We start from the raw sequence: 25,316 nt of genomic DNA, 5'->3' as shown, positions 1-25,316 counted from the left end.
GTGGGACCAGAGGAGGCCTCCTCTGCCAGATCCTATCCTCTGTCAGGCTAAAAAACCCTATAAAGAGGTTCTCAGGTCTGTGCTGGCAAAATAGCCAGCGCCGACTTGAGAAGGCTCATTGCAGGCCCATTGCTTTTCCCCGGTGGCCTCAACACACTTGGGGGGATACAGCGGTTAACATTTTGCCACCGCTGTTCCTCCTGGTGCCAGGATTGGGCTGCCCATTTTGTTAGTTCTGTTCCCTTCTTTCTCCATTGGTTTTGTTCAAACAGTAGTAGCACTAGCAGTAGTATGTCTATATATTTATGATAATATTTTTACAGTTGTGTTTATTTTATGATCATATATATTTTGTGAGTTTCTTTGGCAACAAAGGCAGAATAATGTTTTAAAATAATAAAGGAAAGAACCGCTAGATTCAACATGAGTGCAGAAGAAACACAGTCCTCTGCAGCAACAGCCACCCCAAATGGCCCAATGAGACATCCTGACTTTTCTCTTCCTGGCTTCTTTCCATCAACACTTGAAATGATGTTGCCCTTTTAAGACACAGCAGTGATGTGTAATAGGTGTGACCTGTGGAAGTCCTGAATTTTTAAAAAAAGTTCCTGGTTTAAAAAAAGACACACACACACAAAATCCCATAATGTAGCCTGCGATTATGTTCTTGTCCAACTCCTGCAGGTGCAGCCACCTGTTCTCTGAAAGTGGGCCAATAATTGCCTTGCCAACCTTAAGCCTGAAATCCTAAACGTGAGGCAAAGGTTTTGAAATGAGAGGCGCCGCAACGCATGAAGCCAGCTGAAACTGAGAGGATGAGCCCCCAGACAGGGTCGTGGTGAGTATCATCACATAGGAGTAGCTGCAGGTTGGAAAAGAAGAGAGTGAGCAGAATTTGTCAACATTTGATAGTTGAAAAGGTAAGAGACATCCATTCAATCCATGAAATTAAATTTGTCCTTTGCTTTCATGGCTTTGGTCCATGAAGAAGTTTTAAGTTAGCATTGACCAGTTAACTAGTTAGTTGTAGTTGGGTTGCCAATGGGTAGCCAATGGTTTGTAGTGCTTAAGAGTGTCAAACCAGGACTGGGAAGATCTGGATTCAACTCCTGCTCTAGTCATGTGGCTCCCTGAGCAACTTTCCTCCTACAGTGTTTGCTCCTTAAATATATGCATGGCCTCTTCAGAACTGTTTGAGGCAGGTTACAAAATAGGCTTAAAACAAGAATAAGATAAAAACTTATGTTTAATAATAAAAATAGCACAGCAATAGAGAAACACAGTCTAGGACAATATTTTAAGTGCAAAGACAAGTGGAAGCAAATTAACAGCTATGTTGCGATGGGCATTAAGTAATTCAAATTTCCAGCAAACTTCAAAGTACTTCCTTAGTGATTTTCTATCTCTTCCTGCTATGTCAAAGTGAAGTTTAAAGCTGGCAAACTAGGCAGGATTTGAAAGTCTGTGGAATGCTCTGAGCCTTTTAGGACGGAACCATTAATTTTGCTGTGTAAATTGCATTGTGAACCACTTTTTGTTGAAAAGCAATACAATACATAGATTTTCTTAATATTAATACTTTTTTTGTTATAGCAGTGGGCAGGGGTGTGCAATTGGACTTGGAAACATGATGAGGGCAAAGTCTGAAAGCACCTGTCTCTCTGCCATAGTGTCAACCCATATTGCCTCCCCTCCTGGGGGCTAGTTAACAAACAAGGGGCATCTTCCACGTTGTGGATCACAACTAGTTCGACCATAAGTTTTGTTACTGTTGTAAGGTACTAGGGCAACATTTCTCAAACTGTGGGTGAGGACCCTCTACGAAGGTCGCAAGCCAATTTCAGGTGGGTCACCTAGCCTAGCTGCCATTGAAAATACAGAACTGAAAATACAGGGGAAAGCTACTGGGCAGGTGAGGCTCTGGGGGGGGGGGGGGAGACATGGTGCTTTGTCCTGAATAGGTGGAAAGATGGGACACTGGAAAGGGGGAGGGTTGTGTGATTGGAGAATGATTCAAGTCTATGTTCTGCTTTGACTTCCAAGCTGGAATGTTTGAATTCTGAGGTTTGAAGCCTAAATTGATGATGTCACTTCCGGTCATGACTTCTCTTCCAGGTTATTGACATCACTGCCGGTGGGTCCCGACAGATTGTCATTTTAAAAAACAGGTCCGGGTGCTAAAATTTTGAGAACCACTGTACGAAACTATCTGTGTCCTGGATGATTGTGTCTTGGTCAAATGTATCCCAGTCATTGATGGTCCAGGACACCTCTTTTAAAAGTAAAAGAGTACATCTAATATAAATATACATACATTGGGAAACAAATGTCTGGGATGCAAAAAACTTGGTTGCAAATGCTGGTATGCATTTGACCGAGGACTCAGGTGTCCAGGATGCAATGGTCCTGTCACCCTGCTGTAATCACAGCGCTGCATGTATCATTGTGGTGGATCCCTTCATAGGATTCACTCCTGTTCTTTCCAGTTCAAAGCTCCTGATCATGAGGCAAGAGCAGTACATAGTCTGGATAGTTGTTGTGCCTCTATACTCATGTTGAAATGAATACACATCCACCAGGGGAGGAGCCCGTCAGCACAATACTGGCATTCATCTTATCCTGGATTAGTGTCTAAAATGTACTCATGTTTTAGCTAATCATCCAGAAATAATCTTGTTAACCTTCCTGTCTTCCCTCAATAGCACCCTACACAAAATGAAAGCACGAAAAATCATGACAGAGTTGGTGGTGTTTCGGCTTACTGTTGCCTCCTTTCTTCTAGGTTTAAAGTCAAACCAAGACTCAAGCTCAGTAAGCAACTAGTACAACCCGGAGATGGCCGACAAGGAGAAAGAAGGAACCAACGCTATCAATCTTGAGGAAATGGGGACCCAGAGAGAGGAGGCCAAAAAAGGTGCATTTGTCTCTGGGGTTGAGCTTCTCGTCCATTTCCATAACTGCACTGAAGTTCTTGCTTAACTAGCCCTACCCACAAGTTCTGATGAATTAATCCAACCCATCAGCCAACTCTTCCTAGATTCCCTGGCTTGGCTATGGAATGCTTGTGGTCTACCTCTCCCTTACCTGATGCACTGAGGGCGCAATCCTAACCCCTTATGTCAGTGATTTCCAGCACTGGCATAGTGGTGCCAATGGGACGTGTGTTGCATCCTGCAGTTGGGTGTCACTCACAGAGGCCTCCTCAAAGTAAAGGAATGTTTGTTCCTTTATCTCAGAGCTGTATTGCCCTTATGACAGTGCTGGAAAGGGGTTAGGATTGCACCCTGAGTCATTGTACTTCATTCTAAAGTTGAAATGAAATGTTGCACAATTAAACAATTGTCACTATCTTGAAATGCCTGCATGGCCGCCTTCTCCCCAATGAACCTACCTATTCTTGAAGATCTTTGGAAGCCCTGCTTAAGGTCCCCTGACCATTGAGGTCTGCAGAAGGTTCCCTGGAATTCAGCTTTTTCTACGATAGCACCGAAAACATGGGATTCCCTCCCAAGAAGGTGCATTCCCACCCTTTTGCTGCTAGCTTTCTGGCAGCAGGCAAAGGCTATTTGTCCCAGAGAGCAATTGGGATACTTTGAGTCACTGTACAGGGAATTTTTACATTAATTTTTTTTTAAAGTTTTTGCTCCTGACTGTACAGAGGTTTTCCTACTGCTTCTAAACACATTTTTAAGGTGTAACTGGTTTTCACGTGATGAGCCATTTAGGAGTGCTTTGGTACAGAAGGTAGATGATGATGATGATGATGATGATGATAAACAATAACAATTTCTTTTAATTCAAGATCCCATTATCTGGTTTTTGAATAGTTTCAAATTATGTTCTGGGTTGATGTTAAGGTTAGTGATCTTGATATTCACTTGTATGAGGAGAAATTAGGTGATAGTTTTTTTTCTTTCAGATTAATTTTTTGTCTTTCCTTCTCCCAGACTTATCTTGCTTGTAGTTTCCCCTAAGCTGCAAAAACACTGGCAGCAAAACAGCAGATCTAGTTACAGTTCAGTTGGCGGAACATCTCACACTCTTGGAAGTTCCCAAAAGCTTTCCTGTTTGTTTACACATTACTTTGATCGCAACAATCAGTCATTCTCTTATTAGAGAGCTGGTGGCCATATTGCTAATCCTGTCTGTCTTTCTCCATGTATTAGAGCAGAAGACATTTACTGTGGAAGAAGCAGTGGAAACCATTGGCTTTGGAAGATTTCACATTGCGCTCTTCCTGATCATGGGCAGTACTGGCGTAGGTTTTTATCAATGTAGAATAATAAATGATCATCTATGTCAGTGGTTCCCAAACTTTTTAGCACCGGGACCCACTTTTAAAAAATGATACTCTGTTGGGACCCACCTAGGTTTGCCAGACTTTTAAAAGAGGAGATCTAGAAAGAAATAATATTTTTGTAATGTTTTAAAATAAGTAATAACCAGAAAAAAGACCCTCAAACATCTCCCTATATTTACACATGGTTGCAAACTGCAAGAGCTAAGCTCTTTGCAGGGCAATTAGTAGTTATAGTACTTGATTTTTGAACAGCCTCAAAAATTAGTTATCTAATCTTTCCATCACCCTTTGGGGACCCACCAAAAATCAGGTTGTGGCCCACCAGTGGGTTCCAACCCACAGTTTGGGAACCACTGATCTACATCTAATGTTGACAACCATTTTATAAGGCAGTGGTTCTCAAACTTTTAGCACTGGGACCCACTTTTTAGATTGAGAATCGGTCAGGACCCACCAGAAGTGATGTCATAACCAGAAGTGACATTAACAAGCAGAAAAATTGTTGACAATCCTAGCTGCAATTCTACCCATACTTACTAAGGAGTAAGTCCCATTTACTATCATGGTTAAAAGCATGGACATTGTATCCTGTTAAAATACAGATCTCCCCAAATGCAGTCACATACCATGTTGGCATCAAGTCTAATATATTAAAAATAAAATATTCAAATGAATGCAGATCCAACTGAAATTGGCTTGCAACCCACCTAGTGGGTCCTGACCCACAGTTTGAGAAACACTGACTTAAGGTTTTGGAAGACAGATTTGTGCCTCTTATCTTTGAGAAGATATGAATTACTTGAACAAGTTCAGCCAATCAGATGGCTACCTCATGTGGAAGTGTACAGCTCGCATTAAAGGATGACAGTCATTCATTTATCAGTATATTTTTATCATTTGTGTTTTTTTACATTGGATACCAACATGTCCTTGTCTGGCCCTGTGACCAATGGCCAGTTAGAATCAGAATTTAAGAGGTACCAGAATTTAAGAGAACACATGAGGAGGAGGAATGCAATTCCCTCTGAATCATGGGATAATTATTCTCATTCTCCACTAGTTGGAATTATTGGGTGCCCTCAGGATGTGGCCTGAGGGCATACTTTGCAATCATGTACAGAAGCTAAGTAGATCTAGCCCTGGTCAGCACCTGAATGGACGAGTCTCCTCTCAGAATATCATGCACCCTGAGCTTCATCACAAATGAAAAACAATTGATACATGAAGTAGCAGAAGACAGGTGATGGCAGAAAATTGGATGCAGCACATAGAAGGCAGAATAGAGCCTTTAGCCATGTGCAATAGGATTAGGTAATGTCCCTTGATACGTCTGTTGGCACAGTGTGAGCATGTGCCTGTTTCTGCCTGTAAAATGGCAGAGGGTGGACCTTCATTAACATATGTGTTTATTTCTGAAGGTGGCAGAAGCCATGGAGATTATGCTGATAGCCGTGGTGGGGCCTGTCATCCGCTGTGAATGGCAACTTGCAAATTGGCAAGTGGCTTTAGTGACAACTGTGAGTAGTTTATACCACCGGTGTCACCTTTTTCTAGGTTGATACTGCTGGGGGAAGGGGTGGAAGGGCCACTCATTGCAATGTCAATGGTTTGTCTATTTGTGAAATAGCAGCAAATTGCTTTTGTCTGTTCAGCTAGGAATTATTGTGTTTTGTATAGCTTATGCTCTTCGTTTGTACCTGTGTCTTTTGGTAGTCCTCAAAAGCTGCTTTCTGGCCTGATTCTCACATTACGTTGTGAATGGCTACTTTTTGGAGCTAATGTTGATACATCGATTTTGTGTGGTAACTATTTCATTTGAATAGTCATGTGGCAAGATCCATAACTCACCACATCCAGGGTGAACTCTGACCTCCAATAGGTTTCTTTTGCATGTTAAGAACCACTTCATGTACTCCTGAGAACAGGAATTCTGAACCCTAGAATCTGCAATGGGCAGCTTCAACATTGAGAGTCTGTGTATCCAGCAGTCAAAGTAACATTGTTATCACCTGATGTTCAGCAACTCATAGCTCAATCCTATGCATGTCTACTCAGAGGTAAGTCCCATTACAGTCAATAGGACTTACTTCCAGGTAAATGTGCATAGGATTGCAACCTCACTCATTAATGACCCAGCACAATGAAAGCTAATGGTTGGGAGATATCTTGAGATCTCTCTTGAGTTGTAGCCCTCAAGAGCTTTGAGGGCATTACCTTTCCTTAGTCAAGGGTAAGGGTCAATGTAAGGTGTGAGCTTGCAGTTTCAATTTGGAAATAGACTCAATTGGGGGGGAGAGCACTGAGAGTTGACTGAAGGCATTGTGAAGTGTGAGAATGTCTTTCTCTGAAAATCAAATGTGATATAGCAGATCTGCTGCCTAGTGAGAAGAGCACATGGTGTTTGTCTCCACCTGAACACCACCTTTAAAGGTCCCCACCTTTATTTATTTATTTATTTATAAAGCAGCCATTATTATAAGGCTGCTTTTGTGTAGCGAAAGACCGTCAGTTGACTAAGGCCAATTAAAATTAATGGAACTTTATTGTAAACTTGACCATGAACTTGATTTCAGTGGAGCTTGGTCAGGACTAAATTTCTTTGGCTACAACCCTATAAGTCTCCACCACTCTCCCCTCCAAAGGAAACCAAGCCATCTGGAACTGTTCATAGGTTAGGAGGTGGGGAATATGCAACAGTATTTTGATCAAATGGGGATTAGCAAAGCCACTGAGGGAGGAAAGTGTTACAAAGTATGAGATGCCCCGTGTAACGGGGGTACTTGAGAACTCTGTGTATGCATTTCAGTTCTGGGTTCAATATTAACACTTCTGAGAGAATTTGTGTGTGGGAGGGAGGTAGTGACAATATTTTATTTTATTGTGGAAGACTTGATAAGGAGACACATACTCTGTGGTCAAGTGTGTCAGGGCCAAATTCTATCCAATTTTCCAGTGCCAGTGCAGCATGTCAATGGGGCATGTGCTGCATCCTATTGTGGTGGTGGTTGGTGGCAATCATGGAGGTCTCCTCCAAGTTAGGGAATGTTTGTTCCCTTTCCTCAAGGCTGCATTTCAACTGCGCCGGCATTCAAAAGTTGACTAGGATTGGGCCCTCAGTCAGCTCTAGGGAATACTTATCCCCAGGACATTCTTTTTTCAGATGTCCTGAGTTTCTAGTCAGGTTGAATGAAGTTGGCACAACAGGAGAGAGATTTCATTTGTATGGAAGGACACTTAGGATTTAACGTATTAAGTATGTAGAAAGAGGAAAATCAGCGTCTACTAACATTTTTTCATCTGTGCAACTATTAAAGGGTGGGGTCTGATGGTTGACAGTTTGGGAGAGTTGACCTGGTTGCTGGCTCCCATGTCAGGTGTAGCAAATGAGACGGGTACTTGTTTTCTGGGTGTTACTAGCATGAAACCAGTACAGGGAGACCAGATGTCAAAACTGCAAAAGAGGACCAGGCACCCCAAAATGTTGGACATCCAAGAAAAATAATGTAGGCCATGACAAAATAAAAGCTAAAAACACGTATATTGATTATATAACATCCAGTGCATAAAATGCCCATTAGTCAAACTTCTTGCTTCTCGTCATCCTAGAGCAAACCATGAGTTTGCTTTATCATTTCTCATCTCTGGATTACTCATCCTGTAATTGATTGTACAGCTGTACTTTATATAGTGTCCAGTGCATAAATGCCCATGTCAACTTATATCAATATTTTTCTTTCAGATGGTGTTTTTTGGCTATATGATCTCCAGTGTAATCTTTGGACCTCTAGCCGATAGATATGGCCGCTGGAAGGTGGGTGATGTTACTTAGGACATTTTGGTGGGTCTCTGTTTTAAGCTCTGTTTAAACTGAGTTGCCATGTTTTGTTTTGTTTTAAACTGAACCTGCTCTATGGCTTTAGCATAAACCCAACATGTAGAATTTTTTTAAAATTAACTGATCTAGATCTCAGCAGTTTAATATATCTTTCTTTTCAAATCTGCCCTTCCAGATTTTATTTATCTCTTTCATCTGGGGAGCATATTTCTCTCTGCTGACATCATTTTCCCCTTCATACATCTGGTTTGTCTTCCTCCGGACCATGGTGGGATGTGGCGTATCGGGCCATGCTCAAGGGTAATGTTCCATTGCTGACAGCATGTTGGCAGAAGCATTAACAGATCGAGAATGACATGTGAGCAAGACAGATATCTGTATGTAGCTCCTAACCGCAGCTTTGGGAATTTTCTGGAACTGTGGCTGATCTGCGGCTATTTTCTAGAACTGTTTTCTGGAACTGTGGTTAGTTGTGGTAGTAGTGGCCATCAGTCTTCCCCCCCCCCCCCGTTTAGCTGCATTACAACCCCATCAATTGTATTAAGTTGTGAAAGACTAATTAGCTCAAAGTCACTCAGTGAGCTTTGTGGCCAAGTGGAATTGAACCTGGGTCTCTCTGTCCCACACAGTCTCCACTAAACTACACTGGCGCATACATCACCCGCTGAGTTGAAATATGACATGCTGAGAGCACAATTCAAACTGGGCGCTCAGCTGGCGCAAAGTCCCTTGTGCCAGCCGGGGAGGGTTGCAAATGTGCCGTAAAGCATGTTTGCACCTCTTTGGATGTCAGCTAGGCCGGCTGGAGGCCCATGGAGGCCAAATCTAGTCTCTGTGCCAACAGAGACAGGTGAGTCCACACCAGCCAAGCTCGGCCAGTACCAGGGTCAGGGGGGGCATGAGGAGGGGGGGAGGAGGTGTTTTGGGGTGGGGGAGGGCAGGCAGCCTGCAGGCCCCTGGGCAGGCAGGCATGGAGCACCCCTATCCCCATCCCCAGGCTACCTGGGACAGTCCCAGGCTGCTCAGATCTGCGCCACCTCTGTGGCTCTCAAGGGTAAGAGGAATTACTTACCCTTGCCTTGGGCCAAGCCACAGCCAGCCCTAAATTCACGTTGGATACAGCACAGGCCTACTGGCCTTCCTGTTCCAGTGCAAGTTAGCATCGTGCTGTGAGTTGTCTCTCCTTAACTATCTTGCTTTGTCCTGTTTTGCAGGCTTATAATAAAAACAGAATTTTTGCCGACAAAATATCGGGGTTATATGTTGCCGTTATCACAGGTAAGCTCAAAATATGGTTGCTGAAAAAAAAAAACAACATAAAATGCCAACACTTCTGAGATAGGGGATGTTGCTTCTAGACTGCTGTTATCTGTGGATGGGCCTGCTCACAGTTGCACGGTTTAAGTGACTGCTGATACATTTCCCAGTGTGTCATATGAGGTCAATTCCGGTTTGGAAAACACAAATGAGGTAAAGGATGAATTAAGGTACAGCGGTGATAAGCCTGATTTTAAATGCCAAGACTGGAATCCAAAGAGTCACAGAATTAATTCCCTCTCCAAAGCAGGCTGTGATATGGCACAGGGATCTGCTGTTTAATGGGGGAAGGAAGTTTCAAATCCCCCTTGACGTTCTTAAGCCCAAGGAAGTGCAATTTTGACTGTACGTGTTCTTGTTTTATTGAAGCTTTATGTTCATTGTGCAAAGTGGACGAGGTGGGATATTTGTTTAGCAGCGAAATACAAATCTAAAAGGACTTTAATATGTTCTACAACACAGGCCTACAAAATTGAGGGTCAGAAAAGTTTTTCCTGAACTTTATGGTGGTTTGATATGAATTTGGGGTGCCGATTCCAAAAATGGCATCTGTTTTGCCCTATCATGTCTAGTTTTGGAGATATAGTATAGCCTCATCAGTGAATGGTTCAAGCAGCTTCCTCATGAGGAAGCCATGGTGTAGTCTTCCTCATGAGGAAGCTGCTTGAACCATTCACTAAAGAGGCTATGTCGAGTCTCCAAAACTAGACATCAGGGCAAAACGGATGCCATTTTTGGAATCAGCACCCCAAATATACCCAGGAAGTGGAGTAACGTTTAAGGAAGCAAAACGTGTGTTGGCCTGTGTAATTAAACGAGAGCATATGCCAGTCCATGAAATATATTCATCTCTGTCTATGCTGTTACTCTGTGTGGCATTAAATGTGTCTGCCTCTATGCACTAAAAAAATGCATCCTCCAATAATTGGATGCTCTGTAGGTTAGGTTCTGCAAATGACTGACAGGTGACATTCAACCTGGCAGAGATGAGCTGATGAATGCATTGCTTACTTGAACAAAATATGTATTGACAGCCTGCAAGCTGGAAGCTGGTGTGTATGGCTAAACCTCTCTTAATAATATTTAATGCTGCAATAGCAGTCTGGAGAGTGGCAGGAATGCTGATGTGACTGTGGAGAGGAACTGTTGCTAAAACAAATAAGGAATTGAGAACCTCCGTCAACTTCTGATTTAACCTCTAACTTTGCTTTGGGCAGGTGTTTTGGTTGGCAGGTTCCTTACTGATTATTGGACTGGCATCAGTGGTTAACCCAACGATTGGATGGCGGTGGCTGATAAGAATTGCTTCTATTCCTGGCATTTTTCTCATCCTAGCATTTAAGGTTAGAAAAACTACAACCAAATTAATAGTACAGGTATGCTGGGTGTGTTGGGGGAGAAGGAGACTTCAGTTCAACTCAAGGTGATCATGACTGAGTTCCATAGGAACTAATCGTCCAAAATAATGACAACCAATGAGGACACAAGCCTAAGCAGGTCTACTCAGAAGTAAGTCCTATTGTGTTCAATGGAACTTACTCCCAGGAAAGTGAGGTTAGAATTGCAACCTGAGATAATCACAGGGAAACAACTGGATAAGAGCCATAGATTTTAATGGTACAATTTGGGGTCTGACTATAAGTGACGTGGGAAATCCATGATTTGATCTCTCCACATACTCCCATATCGTGTTTGGGAATGGGAATGAAGACAGATCTACAAGGCGGTTATTGTAGGTCCGATGTTGAACAGTATTTATATGAATGACATGGGTGAAGGAGTGGAAAGAGCATCTGCCAGACATTGCAGGCTGGCAGGAGATGCAGACCTTTTAGAGGATAGTGTGGCTAATAAGCACCACTAAGATAAGTTCAGTAAAAAGAAAAGTGAAATAATTGCTGGAAAGATAAATTGGGCACAAGGATAGACAAGACAGGATAACCTGACCATGTAGTGCAGCTATAGAATTCTAGAGCAGGGGTTCTGAGATGCTGTCTTGTTTGTTTGTTTGTTTGTAAGTGTGTGATTATTCAAAGTGGTGCATCACAGTAAGGTAAACTACTGCTGAGTGGTAGTCACAACAGAATGATCTATCTAAACAATGGTTTAGCATTATGCCACAAGGAGAGCCCTTCTCATAAGCTCCCTTCTCCCTCCCCTTTCCTTTGTGCACAAGGGGATGAAATCAGAAGTTTCCCTTTGTGCACAAGGGGATGAAATCAGAAGTTTGGTTTAGAATAAATCACAGTTTCCTGCTATGTCTGAGTTCAAGGAACTGTGATTTCTTCGAATCAGTGTAGTCCACTAACAAACCAGGATCTGAAACCACGGTTAGATCTTGGTTTGTGAACTAACAGTCGTTACAGTGAACCACGGAGGAAGAGTGAACCACGGAGGAAGAGGGAAGGGGAGATAGAAATACCCACAGCTTTCCTCATGTTAATGTTAAACCATGGGAATGACTTCTGACTATAGTTGCAATTGCTTGGTTCACACATTATGTTTGCCCATATGCGCTTGTGCCCAAGAACAAATCATGAGGTATGCTGAGGTAAGTGTTGCGCATACTGTCCTGCTATGTGTCTTTGCTGATACATTGGTATGACTTCTATCTAGCCTTAAAGGATGTCCAAATTAGAGTTCAGTCTTTATTAGACTGTGAGATCCCATTCTAACGCATGTGCATTTGCAGTTTATCCCGGAGTCGGCTCGCTATAATGTGTCTAGTGGAAATGACAAAGCCGCTCTTGCGACACTGCAGTGGATTGCGAAGATGAATCGTTCGGTTATGCCTGAAGGAAAGCTGGTGGAACCTGTTGATGTAAGATTTGTATCACTGAGGTGATTGATGACTCTGGAACAAAACCGTGAGATTCAGGACCGAGACGCTTGGCTGTTGGCAGCATAGCAGCTAAGACACTCCGGAGTATCACCTTGCCAAGAAAAAGATGCAAAAAGAGGCAATCTCACCACAGTTGGTCTCTATATCTAAAACAAACATAGGATGTTTGTAGGGCTGAAACTGATTTCAACCCAAGGAATTTAACTCATTTTTGCCTGGCCCACAGGTGTACACATTTGGTCCCTGTTGTGTATATATGCAATGTTGGGCAGAAATGGCTTAAGTTCACCCACTGAAGTCAATGGGATTAAGGCCTTCGGAAAAACAAGGAGCTATTAGTACTTCTTGTCTTTTTGTTCTCCTTTCTTCCTTCTGTTTCCTAGCTAAGCAGAGACAGGATGGTGTTGTGTACTGCCCTGTCCTCATCACACAGCACTGAACCTGCTCTGTTCAACTAGACAGTAGACCAGGGGTGTCCAAAGTTTTTGGCAGGAGGGCCACATTGTCTCTCTGACACTGTGTGTGTGTGTGGGGGGAAGAATTAATTTACATTTAAAATTTGAATAAATTTACATAAATGAATATATTAAAGATGAACTTATATGAATTAATGAAGGCCTTGCAATAGCTCAAGGCCTATAAAAGGCCTTGCACAAAGCAAGGCCAACCTTTCCTTTGCTGCTGCTACTGCATCACAGACATGAAATAGCAAGCAGTGGAGGGAGCCCTCATCCCACAGCTCATGCGAGAGGTCAAACAGTTGCCCTCACACTGAGAGCAGTTGCATTGGGCCAGTGTGGGCTCCAACAAATCTCTGGAGGGCCAGAGGCTCATTGGAGACTAGGGGCTCCCTGAGGGCCGCATTGAGAGGCCTCGAGGGCTGCAAGTGGCCCCAGGGCCAGGGTTTGGGCACCCCTGCGGTAGACGAAAGTGTGGGGTGCAGGGGGAGAGAGAGGGAAGGGAAGCAGCTCCATGTTTCTTCCAAGATTTTCAATAAAATACATACGCTGGAAAGTCATTACACATGCACCAAATACATGAATGTCACATCGCATCTCAGCCAATGCTCCCTTGCTTCTTTGTCACAAATTGTCACAACGTATGATGAGAATTATTGCCTGGCTGGTCAGACTGAAATACATCTTGTCTAGCATTCTGTTTGCTACTGGATTGCTTGTTACAAAGGCGAGTGGGCAAGACATGAAGGGGATGTCTGTCCCCTGTTCAGGGGTAGGTCTGTAGCTCAGCGACAGTGACATTAAGTCAGGGGAGGCAGAGCCTCACCAGACCCAACAAGTAAAAAGAAAAGTCCCTTACCTTTCTGCTCTGCTCCTTCCTTTTCAAACAGAGTCAGTAAGTTAAACAGCATGCACGAGCGCAGACACTACAGTACACAGGAAAGCAGCCATTAGCCAATTCTCTGCCATCATGGCTGGCTTCCAATGTAAAAAAAAACAAAACAGCAGGGTGCCTGTGTCAGCAATCTCTGGGGAGGCAATAGGAAGATTTGCCTCAGAGGTTATACTGTCATTGTGGCTGGCTTCCAATTTAAAAACAGCAGGGCGACTGGCTTCCAGTTTTTTTAAAAAAGCAGGATGCCTGCATTAGCAAGCACTGGGGAGGCAGCAGGAGGAGTTGCCTCCATTCTGTACAACAAAAGCCATGAAAAAAGCAGGGAGCCTGTGCAAAGGACTGGCTGTCTCTAAAGCACCAGGGGAAGCAATTTTTCAGTTGCTTCAGGGCATGTGTTGCTGAGGTCTCCCTAGCTTCAAATGAAGGAAGGTGAGGGGTTTTTTAAAAATTTATTTCAGATGGGGGGGGAGTGAGAGTGTGTGTGTTTTTCAAGGAAGTACTGAGCTTAAGGGAGGGGGGAGAGTGAATATGAGCCTAGTCTCCCCAAGCCTGGACCTCACCACACTTAACTGCCCATTATAGAACATTTGCTTTGTACAGGTGTGCCCCCTTATATGCGGGGGGGGGGGGGGTTCTGTTCCAAACCCCTCTGCAGATACCAGAAACCACGGATACAGGCAAAAGCCCATCCCCTTGGTCCAAGGACCCTTATAAGCCATTAAAAACGTCACTTTCTTTGTGAAACTGGGCGTTATTTGATGTACACAGCTCAGTCTGAACCCTTTAGAGGCTGGGGATGGGTGTCCTCTGCCTCTGCTGAGCTCAGATTCCCCTCGCCTCCAAAAGGGGTGCACATGGGAGCGCACGCACTTGGAGGCCCGGACCCAATCCATGGATAACTGAATCCATGTATACAGGATCCACGGTTATGGGGGGCCTGTATGCAACAGGTCTTAGTTTCAAGCCCCGACAACTCCAGATCCTCCTGTCAGTCAGTGTAGATAATACCGAGGCAGTTAGACCAGAGCTCTGACAGTATAGGGCAGGTCCACATGTTTTTAATCCTCAGTGTCTGGTATGCAGAGGTATGCTGTCTTCATACATGGAGGCTCCATTTGCTACCATGCTGATAGCCATTGATATTAAATCCATCCTCTGTGAACTTTTCCCCTTTGCCAGATGATGTGAGTGCTTCCAAGCGTGGGACTATTGAAATACAATATTTAGGTTTTCAGCCACACATTCTTAATTTATTTCTAACAGAACTTTAAATTATTTTCAGGAAAAAAGGGGTAGATTCAAAGACCTCGTGGATCCCAAATTCTTACGAACATCATTGCAAGTATGGCTTATTTGGTAAATATATTTGAAGGGTTTCTTTCAGTTGATGGTTTAGAAGAAGCAATGGCACACATCCCGGGAGTGGGTCCAGGTGTATCTTAAAGAGCAAGGCTATTAATTGCAAATTAAGCCCCTTAAATTAATTAAGGGGAGAAAATTGCTTGTGGTAATTGAATTCACAAGTGTTCCCCCCCTCCCCCCGTCAAAGAACTTATAAGTTCCTAACTGTATCACAGGAAGACAATCAGAACTACACCTTCTGAAATGCTTTTTAAAATCTTTTGCTCTCTTTACTAACTTTGGAAAATATGTGTGAATAAATATGAATTGAGCAGATGATGAAGCTACATAAATATCCCTTGTATACATCCAGATTCTTTCTAACAACCTCATTGTTCAGCATTATAATGCAAACGCTGCATCATCAGTGATTTGCAATGGACTGGAGTAATTCAAAACTGCTTAAGGACACATTGTCTCCTTTTTTACATTCTGCTCACTGCATATTTGTAGCTTTTATTTAATCGTATGGCAAAATGCAGCATCATTTATATATAATATTTGTAGCTGCAGTACATCAATGGGTACACAGCAAACTACATGCAAGATGGGATATAAAGAGCTGATTTTTCTCCAGCACTCTCATGTGCTGTCCTACTGATTCTCAGTATTCAAGTTTAACTTTTCTATTCCTCTCAGTTGAAAAGGAAACTCCTTACTTTTGGGGAGACAATTAAACCCTCCACCCCCTTACATGTACACAATCACACATGTAGACAGCATCTTCTACTAATTTAAGGGCAGCCCAATCCTGAGCTGCCCAGAGTGCAGGGCTGCTGCAGCAACGAAAATGGCTACAGTGGCATCCTAAGCACAACTGGGCAGCCGCCTGGACATTTGTCCTCTTCCCCTGAGTAAGGGAAGTAGCCCTGCAATGGGGCTACTCAATTCTGCAGCAGCTCTGGAGCTGAGCTCCACTGGTCCCACCCTCCGCCCACCCCACTCCCTCTCCCCGGCACACCTTCAATGACTGCATTGACGTTGACATTTCACAGGCCCGTTTAATAGAATTAGGACTTCTCTGTAATTGTTTAGAAATATTCCAGTGGACAATTTTAAACAGGTGGGACCTTGGTATCCACTGATTTGACTCACCACAGATACTGCGATCCACCTTTAAATGCCTTATAATGGGGGGAGGAAGCAACAAAATCCAATTTCCTTCTTTCACATTGTTGACTGCACTGGTTGTAAGCTTCTCAGGGTCAAAGATAGCTTTAAAGACCCACTTCCGGGTTTCTTGCTCCTCTGTTGTTGCCCCAGAATGCACTGGTGTAGACACTATATTACATTCAGCTACTAAATGGGGTGAATAACAGAATCTATGAAATTATTTGTTATTAATTCACTAGATGGGGTGAATAATGGAATCTATCAGATTCCATTATTCACCCCCATCAAGTGGCTCAATGTGGTATAGTGTTTATACCAATGCATTCTGGAGTAACAATGGAAGAGCAAGAAACCCGGAAGAGGAAAAATGCTATTTTTCCACTGATTTAGTATCCACTGATTTTTTTTATCCACAGGGGGTTCCGGAACAGAACCTCAGTGAATAATGAGGCACGAGCTGCAGTAGCCTTTTCTCTCTAGCTCAATATCACTTGCAGGCAGTGAGCTGTTTGATCAGAAGTATTTAAAAAGAAGTTACCCAAGCTGTTTTTTGGGTGGAATGTTATTATGATGCCCTTATTTACTTTAATATGAACTGTTATTTAGGGATCTAACAGCCCAATCGTATGCATGTCTACTCAGAAGAAAGTTCCACTGTGTTCAATGAAATTTACTCCCAGGAAAGTGTGGATAGGATTGCAGCCTAAGAGCCCAATCCTGAGCTCGGCGCTCTGGCTTTCTGCCGGAGCACACTGTAGCAAACGTGCCGTAAGGCGGTGGGGAGGCGAGAGGCTCCATCAAATCCAAGGTGTTTGTGTGGGGCTTGGTGCCCTCCATGAATGCCTTTAGCTTACCACCGACCAGCCCCATTGCGGAGCTGCTTCCCTTACCTGGGAGAAGGGGACAAAAGTCCCCTTCTTCCAAGGCACTGCCTGCGGCAGGCTGAGGCATGCAGGATGCGGCAGGAGCTGTTCTTGGCGCTACTGTATCCGCACACCCTGGGCAGCTCAGGGTTGCACCCCAGGATTGCAATTATTGGGACACCCCAATAATTGCTTCATTTCCAGTGCTGGTTGCTGTTGTTTTCTCTCTTTTCTTCATAGGCTTGGGATATCTTTTGCATATTATGGCATCATCCTGGCCAGTGCCGAATTATTGGAGAAGGATCTGGTTTGTGGAACACGAGGAGGAGGAGGAGGACATGCAACAGGAAAGGAGAATGTTGCCAATTATTCTGAAGAGATGCGAAGCCCTTGCCTCTGCCACTTGTTTGGTCCTTCGGATTACCAGATCATGATCATCAGCACAATTGGAGAGATTGCATGTAACCTTTCTTTCTATACCTGTTTATTGTGGGATGTGACTAAATCTCCGAAGGGCAGGGGACCATGTGAAGCGGTGCAGCAGAGGACAAATGTTGAGAAACACTGGCCTATAGTAACACGTGGCCAAGCCACATAAGAACAGCCCCACTGGCTCAGGCCATAGGCCCATCTAGTCCAGCTTCCTGTATCTCACAGCGGCCCACCAAATGCCCCAGGGAGCACACCAGATAACAAGAGACCTCATCCTGGTGCCCTCCCTTGCATCTGGCATTCTGACAAAACCCATTTCTAAAAGCAGGAGGTTGCGCATACACATCATGGCTTTTACCCCGTAATGGATTTTTCCTCCAGAAACTTGTCCAATCCCCTTTTAAAGGCGTCTAGGCTAGACGCCAGCACCACATCCTGTGGCAAGGAGTTCCACAGACCGACCACACGCTGAGTAAAGAAATATTTTCTTTTGTCTGTCCTAACCCGCCCAACACTCAATTTTAGTGGATGTCCCCTGGTTCTGGTATTATGTGAGAGTGTAAAGAGCATCTCCCTATCCACTCTGTCCATCCCTGCATAATTTTGTATGTCTCAATCATGTCCCCCATGATTTGGACATTTGGAGCAAATGACAGTTGCTGCCATTCTGTCACTGTTTCCCCTCATGGTGTGCATTCCAGAAACATTTGAGGCCCTCCCTGCCCAGCCCTGTCAGTACCACCAGCGGGGTGATGCTGCACACACGTCTGAACAGTTCATGGCTCTTTCTCCTAGTCATCCAAGTAATCATAGGGAAGGAATAAAGCGACTCTCTGTTGACAGCTTCTTTCCTGAGTCTGCAGGTACTTATAGCCAGGTAAAGCTGGTATATCAACATAGTTGGGCAATACAATTTTGCAGTCTGATGCTGTGTTTCTCTTCCCACCTCCTGCACTTTCTTTCTTCCAGTAAATCCTTTAAACATTCTGGGCATCAATTTTCTGGGAAGGCGACTCAGCTTGACAATAACAATGGGATGTACCGCAGTCTTCTTCCTGCTCCTCAATATTTGCACCTCAAGGTAATTGTTTCAGCCAAGATCATAGTAAGACGAAAATAGTCCTGCTTTCACCTGGCACCTTTTACACACTGGACTAGGGCTTTAGGAAAGCCCAGTTGACTGGAACTGGTGGTTAGGCAAAGCAGTAGCTGATGGGGCAGGTTACATGCTTGCCTGCAACAAAATGGGTAAAATTACTGTAAGTTGTGATCACAGTTGTGAATAAGGGTAGAACCATAAGGCAAGAGGAAGACTCCTGGTTTCCAGTGTGACACCTGCACTGGACATCTGGTGGGCAAAAGCAGGCTGCTCACCTTTCTCCTCTTGCCAATTCTCCTTTACACGTTCCTTTCGCTCTCATAGCCATTATTAACCAATCTTTCCCCCAGTTGGGCTCTGAAACCGGAAGTCAGCAGGGCTGGGGTAGAATGACCTTGGGGGAAGGACTCTTCTCCTATTTTGCAGAGGAGAATTGGTAGGAACAGGTGAAGAAGGGCTCCAGTAGTCCTCTCTTTCCTGCCCACTTACCTTCTCCCATTAAGTGACCTCCACCTTCGTTCTGAACCTGGTTCATACTATGCAACAAACCGGAATTTCTTGGATTGCGCTGACAAGTCTACACCTGCCCTTTTGCCCTTGGGCACCCAGCTCGATGCAAAACCTTTTGCCAAACCACAGTTTCCTATGGTTTCACTCAGTGACGTCACTCAGTGACGGATGTTTTCCTAGTTCTTAATGCACCAGGATATCAAAACAGGATAAAAACATGATTTGTGAGGGATTTTTCAAGCCACCATTTCCTAGTGTTGATTTTGTAGGAAGTTGTGGAAAGAAACAGGAGGCCTTGAAGGGTAGAGTGAATGCATGGGCTTGTCCACACTCCAACAAGCTCTGGGTTGCTGGATAGTCTGAAACAGGACTTAGTTTTGCCCTCCAAACATATATTGCAGATTCCCAACATCAAAGGCAAGTGCAGGTTATACTTAATAAACCTGTGTGTTGTTTTTTCTCTGGTGTAAACATGCTGAAAAATCATGACCCAGGCACATGTTGTGACATAAGTTTTTCATGATTCCTTATCTTCTGAGTAGGGAATCCATAATGAGTGGAGTAGCCCCCAGAGACAGTGGACTGGGCTAAGCTAGATGAAGGGGGGACGGACAGACACTGATCCAACATGGCAGCCCCATTTATATAAAAGGAGGAGGCAGACAAGCAACATGAACTTCGAACCCATTTATCCCAACTTGTATCATGTTGCAGTGAAGGAAGCTCATGCAGATGTTGGAGGGTGCCAATCTAAACAAAGTGTGCTTTCTGAAGTGAAATTCTTAATCCTGTTTGATTATTCTACCTGTTACATCACCTTGCAAACAACCTCTTTGTTCTTACTAATTAAAGAAAAAAGAGCATCAAAGGTGTGAGTGTGCAAAACTGACAAGCTCCCCTCTTGTGCAATTCTTGTGCAGCTTGAATTTACATGTTTGCAAACAATCATGATTGTGCCTCGACAGACTCTGCATTGAACATAAACTTCCTGTGCCAGGAAAGGACAAGCTGTGCTCTGTGAGCTCATGTTGGAAATTTTGTGACAGCTTTTCATATCACCTTTTACTGATGCATTGGTCTGTGCCGTTTCCTTCTGCTACCCTGCCAGCTCTCAGCTAGGTGCCAAGTGCACCACAGCAGCTCTTCTTTCCAATGGGAGGGTTCCTCACAGCAGTGGGCCTGCTTCTCCTCAGGGCACCATTGCACAGCAGCTCCTGCACTGTTCTATGTGTTACTTTTAGAACAGGATTTTTTCCCCTCATTCATTTAGGCTTTTTGAAGCTTGAGCTTGAGCTTACAAGCTTGAGCTTGTAAGTCCCAGTTCTGCTTGATAGAATTCAGTGATGTGATTGCAGTTAAAACTTCATAAGAAAAGCACTGTTGGATCAAGCCAAGGGCCCACTGAGCCCAGCATCCTGTTTCCAACAGCTGCCACCAGCTTCTTCTGGGAAGTCCATGAGCAGGGGGGAAAGGCATGCATCTCTTCTTCCATTGCTCTGCTGCAGCTGGTTTTCAAAGACTTCCTGCTGCTGAATCTGGGAGGAATGCAGAGCCATTATGACTAGTAGCCATTGTCAGGCCAGTCCTCCATGACATTATCCAATCCCCTTTTAAAGGTCCAAGCTAGTGACCATCATAGCATCTTCTGCCAATGACAATAACAAAGCACTGTGAGGCTTCTATATCTATACAGCAGTTTGGAATGGGAAGAAGTGGGATGGTATCAGTTTTTTTCCCCATATTTCTTCTTTATTTCCTTAGGACTGGCCTCGTTGGTTTTCTCTTTATGCTTCGTGCCTTAGTCTCTGCTAATTTCAATACAATTTACATTTACACAGCAGAGGTAAGACCTTTTAAAAACAAGTGAAATGCAGATCTATAATGAGCATGTTGCAGACACGTTCATGCCTTTCCTTTATAAACATGAAATGAAGCTTTAGCTGGGTAGATAGAACGAACAGGAAAGTGGAACTAGCAATAAGTGTAGCCCAGCTCCTAGACTTGGATGACATTTATCATTTACCCTTAACAAATTATGTTTGTTCCAATGCTCTAAGCTGTTTTAAGGTTCTGGGGTTCTATGCCATTCTAAGGCTCTTAGAACAGCTTAGAACCATAGGACCTTTAAACAGCTTAGAACCTAGAACACATCAGAACCTCAGGACCTTAGAACATCAGGATCAGAACCTCAGAGCAACTTGGAACACCTTAGAACACCTTCGAACCTGCAACAGCTTAGATCCTTAGAACACCATAGAACCTTAGAGTTTTGAGTTCTAAAGTTCTAAAACTGTTCTAAGGTTCTAGTGCTCTAAGGCAGTGTTTCTCAAACTGTGGGTCAGGAGCCACTAGGTGGGTCGCGAGCCAATTTCAGGTGGGTCCCCATTTCAAATTTGATTTTTAATATATTATACTTGATGCTACCATAGCATTTGGGGAAAAGTCACAGACCTCTACTTTTAACATGTATATGCTTTTAACAATGATAGTAAATAGGACTTACTCCTGGGTAAGCGTAGGTAGGATTGCAGCCTAGGATTGTTAAAAATTTTCCTGCTCGATGATGTCACTTCTGGTCATGACATCACTTCCGGTGGGTCCCAACAGATTCTTTTTCTAAGAAGTGGGTCCCGATGCTAAATGTGTGAGAACCATTGCTCTAAGTTGTTCTAAGGTGTTCTAAGGCTCTAAGCTGTTCTGAGGTTCTAAGGTGTTCTAAGATATTCTGAGCTCTAGGGTTCTAAGGTTCTATGGCTCTGGAGCTCTAAGGCATTCTGTGTTCTAAGGTGTTCCAGGTTCAAAGGTGTTCTTGAGTTCTGAGCTGTTTTAAGGTTCTAAGGTGTTCTAAGCTGTTCGCGTTCTAAGGTAGAGGATAGCATGTCACTCACCAGCACCACAACTACATGTGTTTCAAGAGAAGGCATTGAAATATCAGCCGCATCAGGCCTGTATAAGCGAGAGAGCGCACAAGGGCCAAACCCAGCTGGGAGACAGTGGAAGCTGCTGCCACTGAGTCACTTGCTTGTTTGCTAATAGCCAGGTCAACCTGGCCAGGAAAAATTGCAAGGCAAGCACCCAGCCTAGAAATAGCAGCTGCCTAGTTGTTTGCTTGTCCTCTGTTGGCTAAGATAGGGTGAGAGAAAGTGGTCTGGCAGCAGCCACCACCTCCAGGCAAAAGTGTAATTAGGGCAGGTTTAAAAGGTGGGCAGATGTGGGGTGTGTGTGCGGAGTGTCCCTTCCAGTCCACCACTTCCATCGGCTGCTTCACTCTGTCTCATGGAAGGTTCAGCCCTGTTTGGTTCAATGTTCAAAAAAATAGTTGAGGTATCATCATAACAAAATACTAAAAATGGAATGTTTGATGTTTCAAAACTAGTGTTCTGCTGCCTCAGGGCTTATGGCCCAATCCTAATAGGGCCTTATGCTGCTGGATCTAGTGTTATGGTAGTGTACAATCCTTTACGGCTGTTGCAAAGTGTGACATGCCATTGTGTGCAGCCTAGCAGCTGCCGCAGACAATAACCAGCCAAATCTGTTGGCAGGTGGATAGGGAAGGAGCGCTGGCTCCAGTATTTGTGGGGCTGTGGAACACTTTTCAGAGTTAAGCACAGAATTAACCTTTTATTTCAATCACTGGATCTAAAATGCTTAACCTGGATGGGGGTGTGCTTTATTACTTTAACAAACACCCAAATGTTCATGCAGGATCTTTTACAGGGCTGTTGATAGAATGTTTTGGGCATGATATGCTATTTGTATTCTGATGGGGAGGGCAGTGGAGATCTATCCCTGCCCACAAAGCAGCTGATGCTTTGCCCCCTCCAACTTCACTTGTATACTCTGCTGCTACTGAATTATATATTATTGCTTTATAGGTTTATCCTACTACAATGAGAGCTGTAGGCCTAGGGACCAGTGGCTCTCTGTGTCGCATTGGTGCTATGGTAGCACCTTTTATAGCCCAAGTAAGATATTTTTATTTTGATAAATTCACTGTGCCTGTAAGAACTCCAGGAAAGCATTCTGAGTAGTAGTTTCAGCCCTGTATTTCTGTAAATTCAGGCTTACTACAGTATTAATTTTTTTAAAGGAGGATGAAGTTGAAATGAGGACTTCGGTAAACCAGTCTGCTTATTGTGAAGCCCCCAAGCCAGAATAGTACAATATTAAACACGCCTAGATCTTTTTGTAAATACTGAATCCAGTTTGGGTTGTAGTACTAATAAAGGGCAAGATTCAGAGAGGGGAGACAAGAATGATTAAGATTTAAGAATGAAAGGCATGGATAACAAATATGTACCATACTTCAATAAGAAACCTATAGAATTGGTGTATGTCCAAGCTCAGGGGACACAATAATATTAGAAATATGGTAATGATTTGGGGTCTTACAGTGCAGTCCTATATGTTTACTCAGACATCAGTCCTGCTGTATTCAATAAGACTTACTGTCAAATAAATGTGTATGAAGATTGTAGATCATAGTCTTCTGCATCAAACTTCTAAGCAGGTATATAATTTCACCTCTGGTTGAGCTAGTGGAAAATGCAGTAATAGTCAAAATAAAGCTATCCTAGGTCCTGTTTATTGCAGTGGAAGGTAACGGTGCATGTTAACTCTCCCACTGAAACCAATAGAAGTGATTAACTTACCGTATTGTGTTCAGTGAGTTTTAAGTTACAGGTCTAGATCGGGGTCTCCAACCCCAGCCTGGGGGCCAGATGCAGCCCACAGCAAGCCTTGATCCGGCCCATGGCCAACCTCTTGTCCCCTGAAAGCCTCTGGCCCACTCAACCGAACATGACCAGAACTGTACTCTGATTGTGTCTGGAGGGTGTTCTGAGGGCCAGAGAGGTTGAATGAATGAGCCCATTCATTCATTCATTTATTCACTCATCTAAGTTCTATCTGTAATTTATTTATTTAAATTTTATATTTACGTAATTTTTTTTTCTGGCCCTCCACACCATGCCAGATATTTGTTGTGGCCCTCTGGCCAAAAAGTTTGGAGACCCCTGGTCTAGATGAACATTGAATTCTAGGAAAAACATCTTGAGAATGTTCAGCTCCTATAACAAGTAGAATGGAAAGGTGCCTAATTTTTTTATTTTGCTGAATAATCTGTCAGACATCTGGTGAAGAGGCAAATCAATTCAACAACAGCATGACAGCTAGTTCTAGAAGTATGATTAAACTTCTTTAAGTCAGTTTAAGGATGCCCAACTCTATTGAAATTAATGGTTGAGAAGATTTTGATGCTTGTCAAAACTGCCTTGAAACATTGAGCTAATTGACTGTCTCTTTGTAGGTGCTCATGAGTGCTTCGGTCCTGGGAGCGCTTTGCCTTTTTGCTTCCGTTTGTGTTGTGTGTGCTATCTCGGCTTTCACCCTACCCATCGAGACTAAAGGAAGACCACTTCAGGTTAGTCAGAAACAAGTTCCTGATCTGAAAAGAGGAAACAGGCACCCAGCTTTGCTGGTCTTTCATCCTAGTACTCTGCTATGAAAAATGGAAGAGTCTCAGAGGAATCACCTTTGCATCAGATGACAACTTTAAATACTCAAAATTGTTCAAGTAATCTCTCCTGTTTATGTACTATCAGCCAAGTGTCTTAGTCTATATAAATATCACTGTTCCACTCCAGTAGGGGAACCCATGCGCAAAAAAACAAAAAGTCTTCTGCAAGCATAGTTGATGCAGACGTGCATCTGTTTGCACATGCACAGCATAATGCTCATCCAGGACCTATTCTGGACTGGTTGGCTGAATCTTTGGCTGCTTAAGCACATCCCCATAAGTCTCACACAGTGATTAGGATGAGTGGGATTTTGAAGTGCTATCGCCGAGAAACCCAATGAGCTCCAGCCTTTACCATTTAAACACTTTCCAAGACATACAGAGTTCATAAAAATCATTATTTCCATATTCAATCATCATGAATTCCTGCTGCCACTGTAACAAGGTATAACAAAGGTGTTCATGTAAACCTTGTTCATGTACACCACATACAAATTTTCATGCAGATCTGGGGATGGGTGGAGGGTTGTATTACAAGTCTCAAGGGGGTTGAATGGTGTAAGGAAAGTTTCTAATCTGCATGACAAGCTCCAGTAGTCAAACAGGTTGCTGCAGTGGGAGTGCTGTCTGAGGAAGCAATTTAGGGCACAATCCTAACCCCTTATGTCAGTGCTTTCTAGCACTGACTTAAGAGGAGTGCAGCTCTGAGGTAAGGGAACAAACATTCCCTTAC

General features: G+C 43.6%; 1 protein-coding gene across 1 annotated transcript; it reads left to right on the top strand.

Moving 5' to 3' along the window:
• The first annotated feature begins 4,171 nt into the window (after window positions 1-4,171).
• On the top strand, window positions 4,172-24,571 carry SVOPL (SVOP like). The gene is made up of 13 exons (XM_066634454.1): window positions 4,172-4,258; window positions 5,719-5,817; window positions 8,040-8,111; window positions 8,311-8,435; window positions 9,350-9,413; window positions 10,670-10,795; window positions 12,145-12,273; window positions 14,930-15,003; window positions 17,265-17,485; window positions 18,426-18,537; window positions 20,827-20,908; window positions 22,941-23,030; window positions 24,374-24,571. Exons 1-13 carry the CDS (start codon window positions 4,244-4,246, stop codon window positions 24,569-24,571), a joined length of 1,407 nt encoding a protein of 468 aa, XP_066490551.1. The 5' UTR covers window positions 4,172-4,243.
• Window positions 24,572-25,316: the final 745 nt, after the last annotated feature.

The sequence above is a fragment of the Tiliqua scincoides genome, chromosome 7, assembly GCF_035046505.1.
Source record: "Tiliqua scincoides isolate rTilSci1 chromosome 7, rTilSci1.hap2, whole genome shotgun sequence".
Taxonomy (NCBI): domain Eukaryota; kingdom Metazoa; phylum Chordata; class Lepidosauria; order Squamata; family Scincidae; genus Tiliqua; species Tiliqua scincoides.
This window is presented reverse-complemented; position numbering and strand designations above follow the sequence as displayed.

What these genes read in the sequence shown, in the direction of transcription:
- SVOPL (XM_066634454.1), top strand. An exon ending in GTATCGGGCCATGCTCAAGG is followed by an intron (nt 8,436 to 9,349) that starts GTAATGTTCCAT and finishes CCTGTTTTGCAG; the next exon opens with GCTTATAATAAAAACAGAAT. An exon ending in ATATGTTGCCGTTATCACAG is followed by an intron (nt 9,414 to 10,669) that starts GTAAGCTCAAAA and finishes TGCTTTGGGCAG; the next exon opens with GTGTTTTGGTTGGCAGGTTC.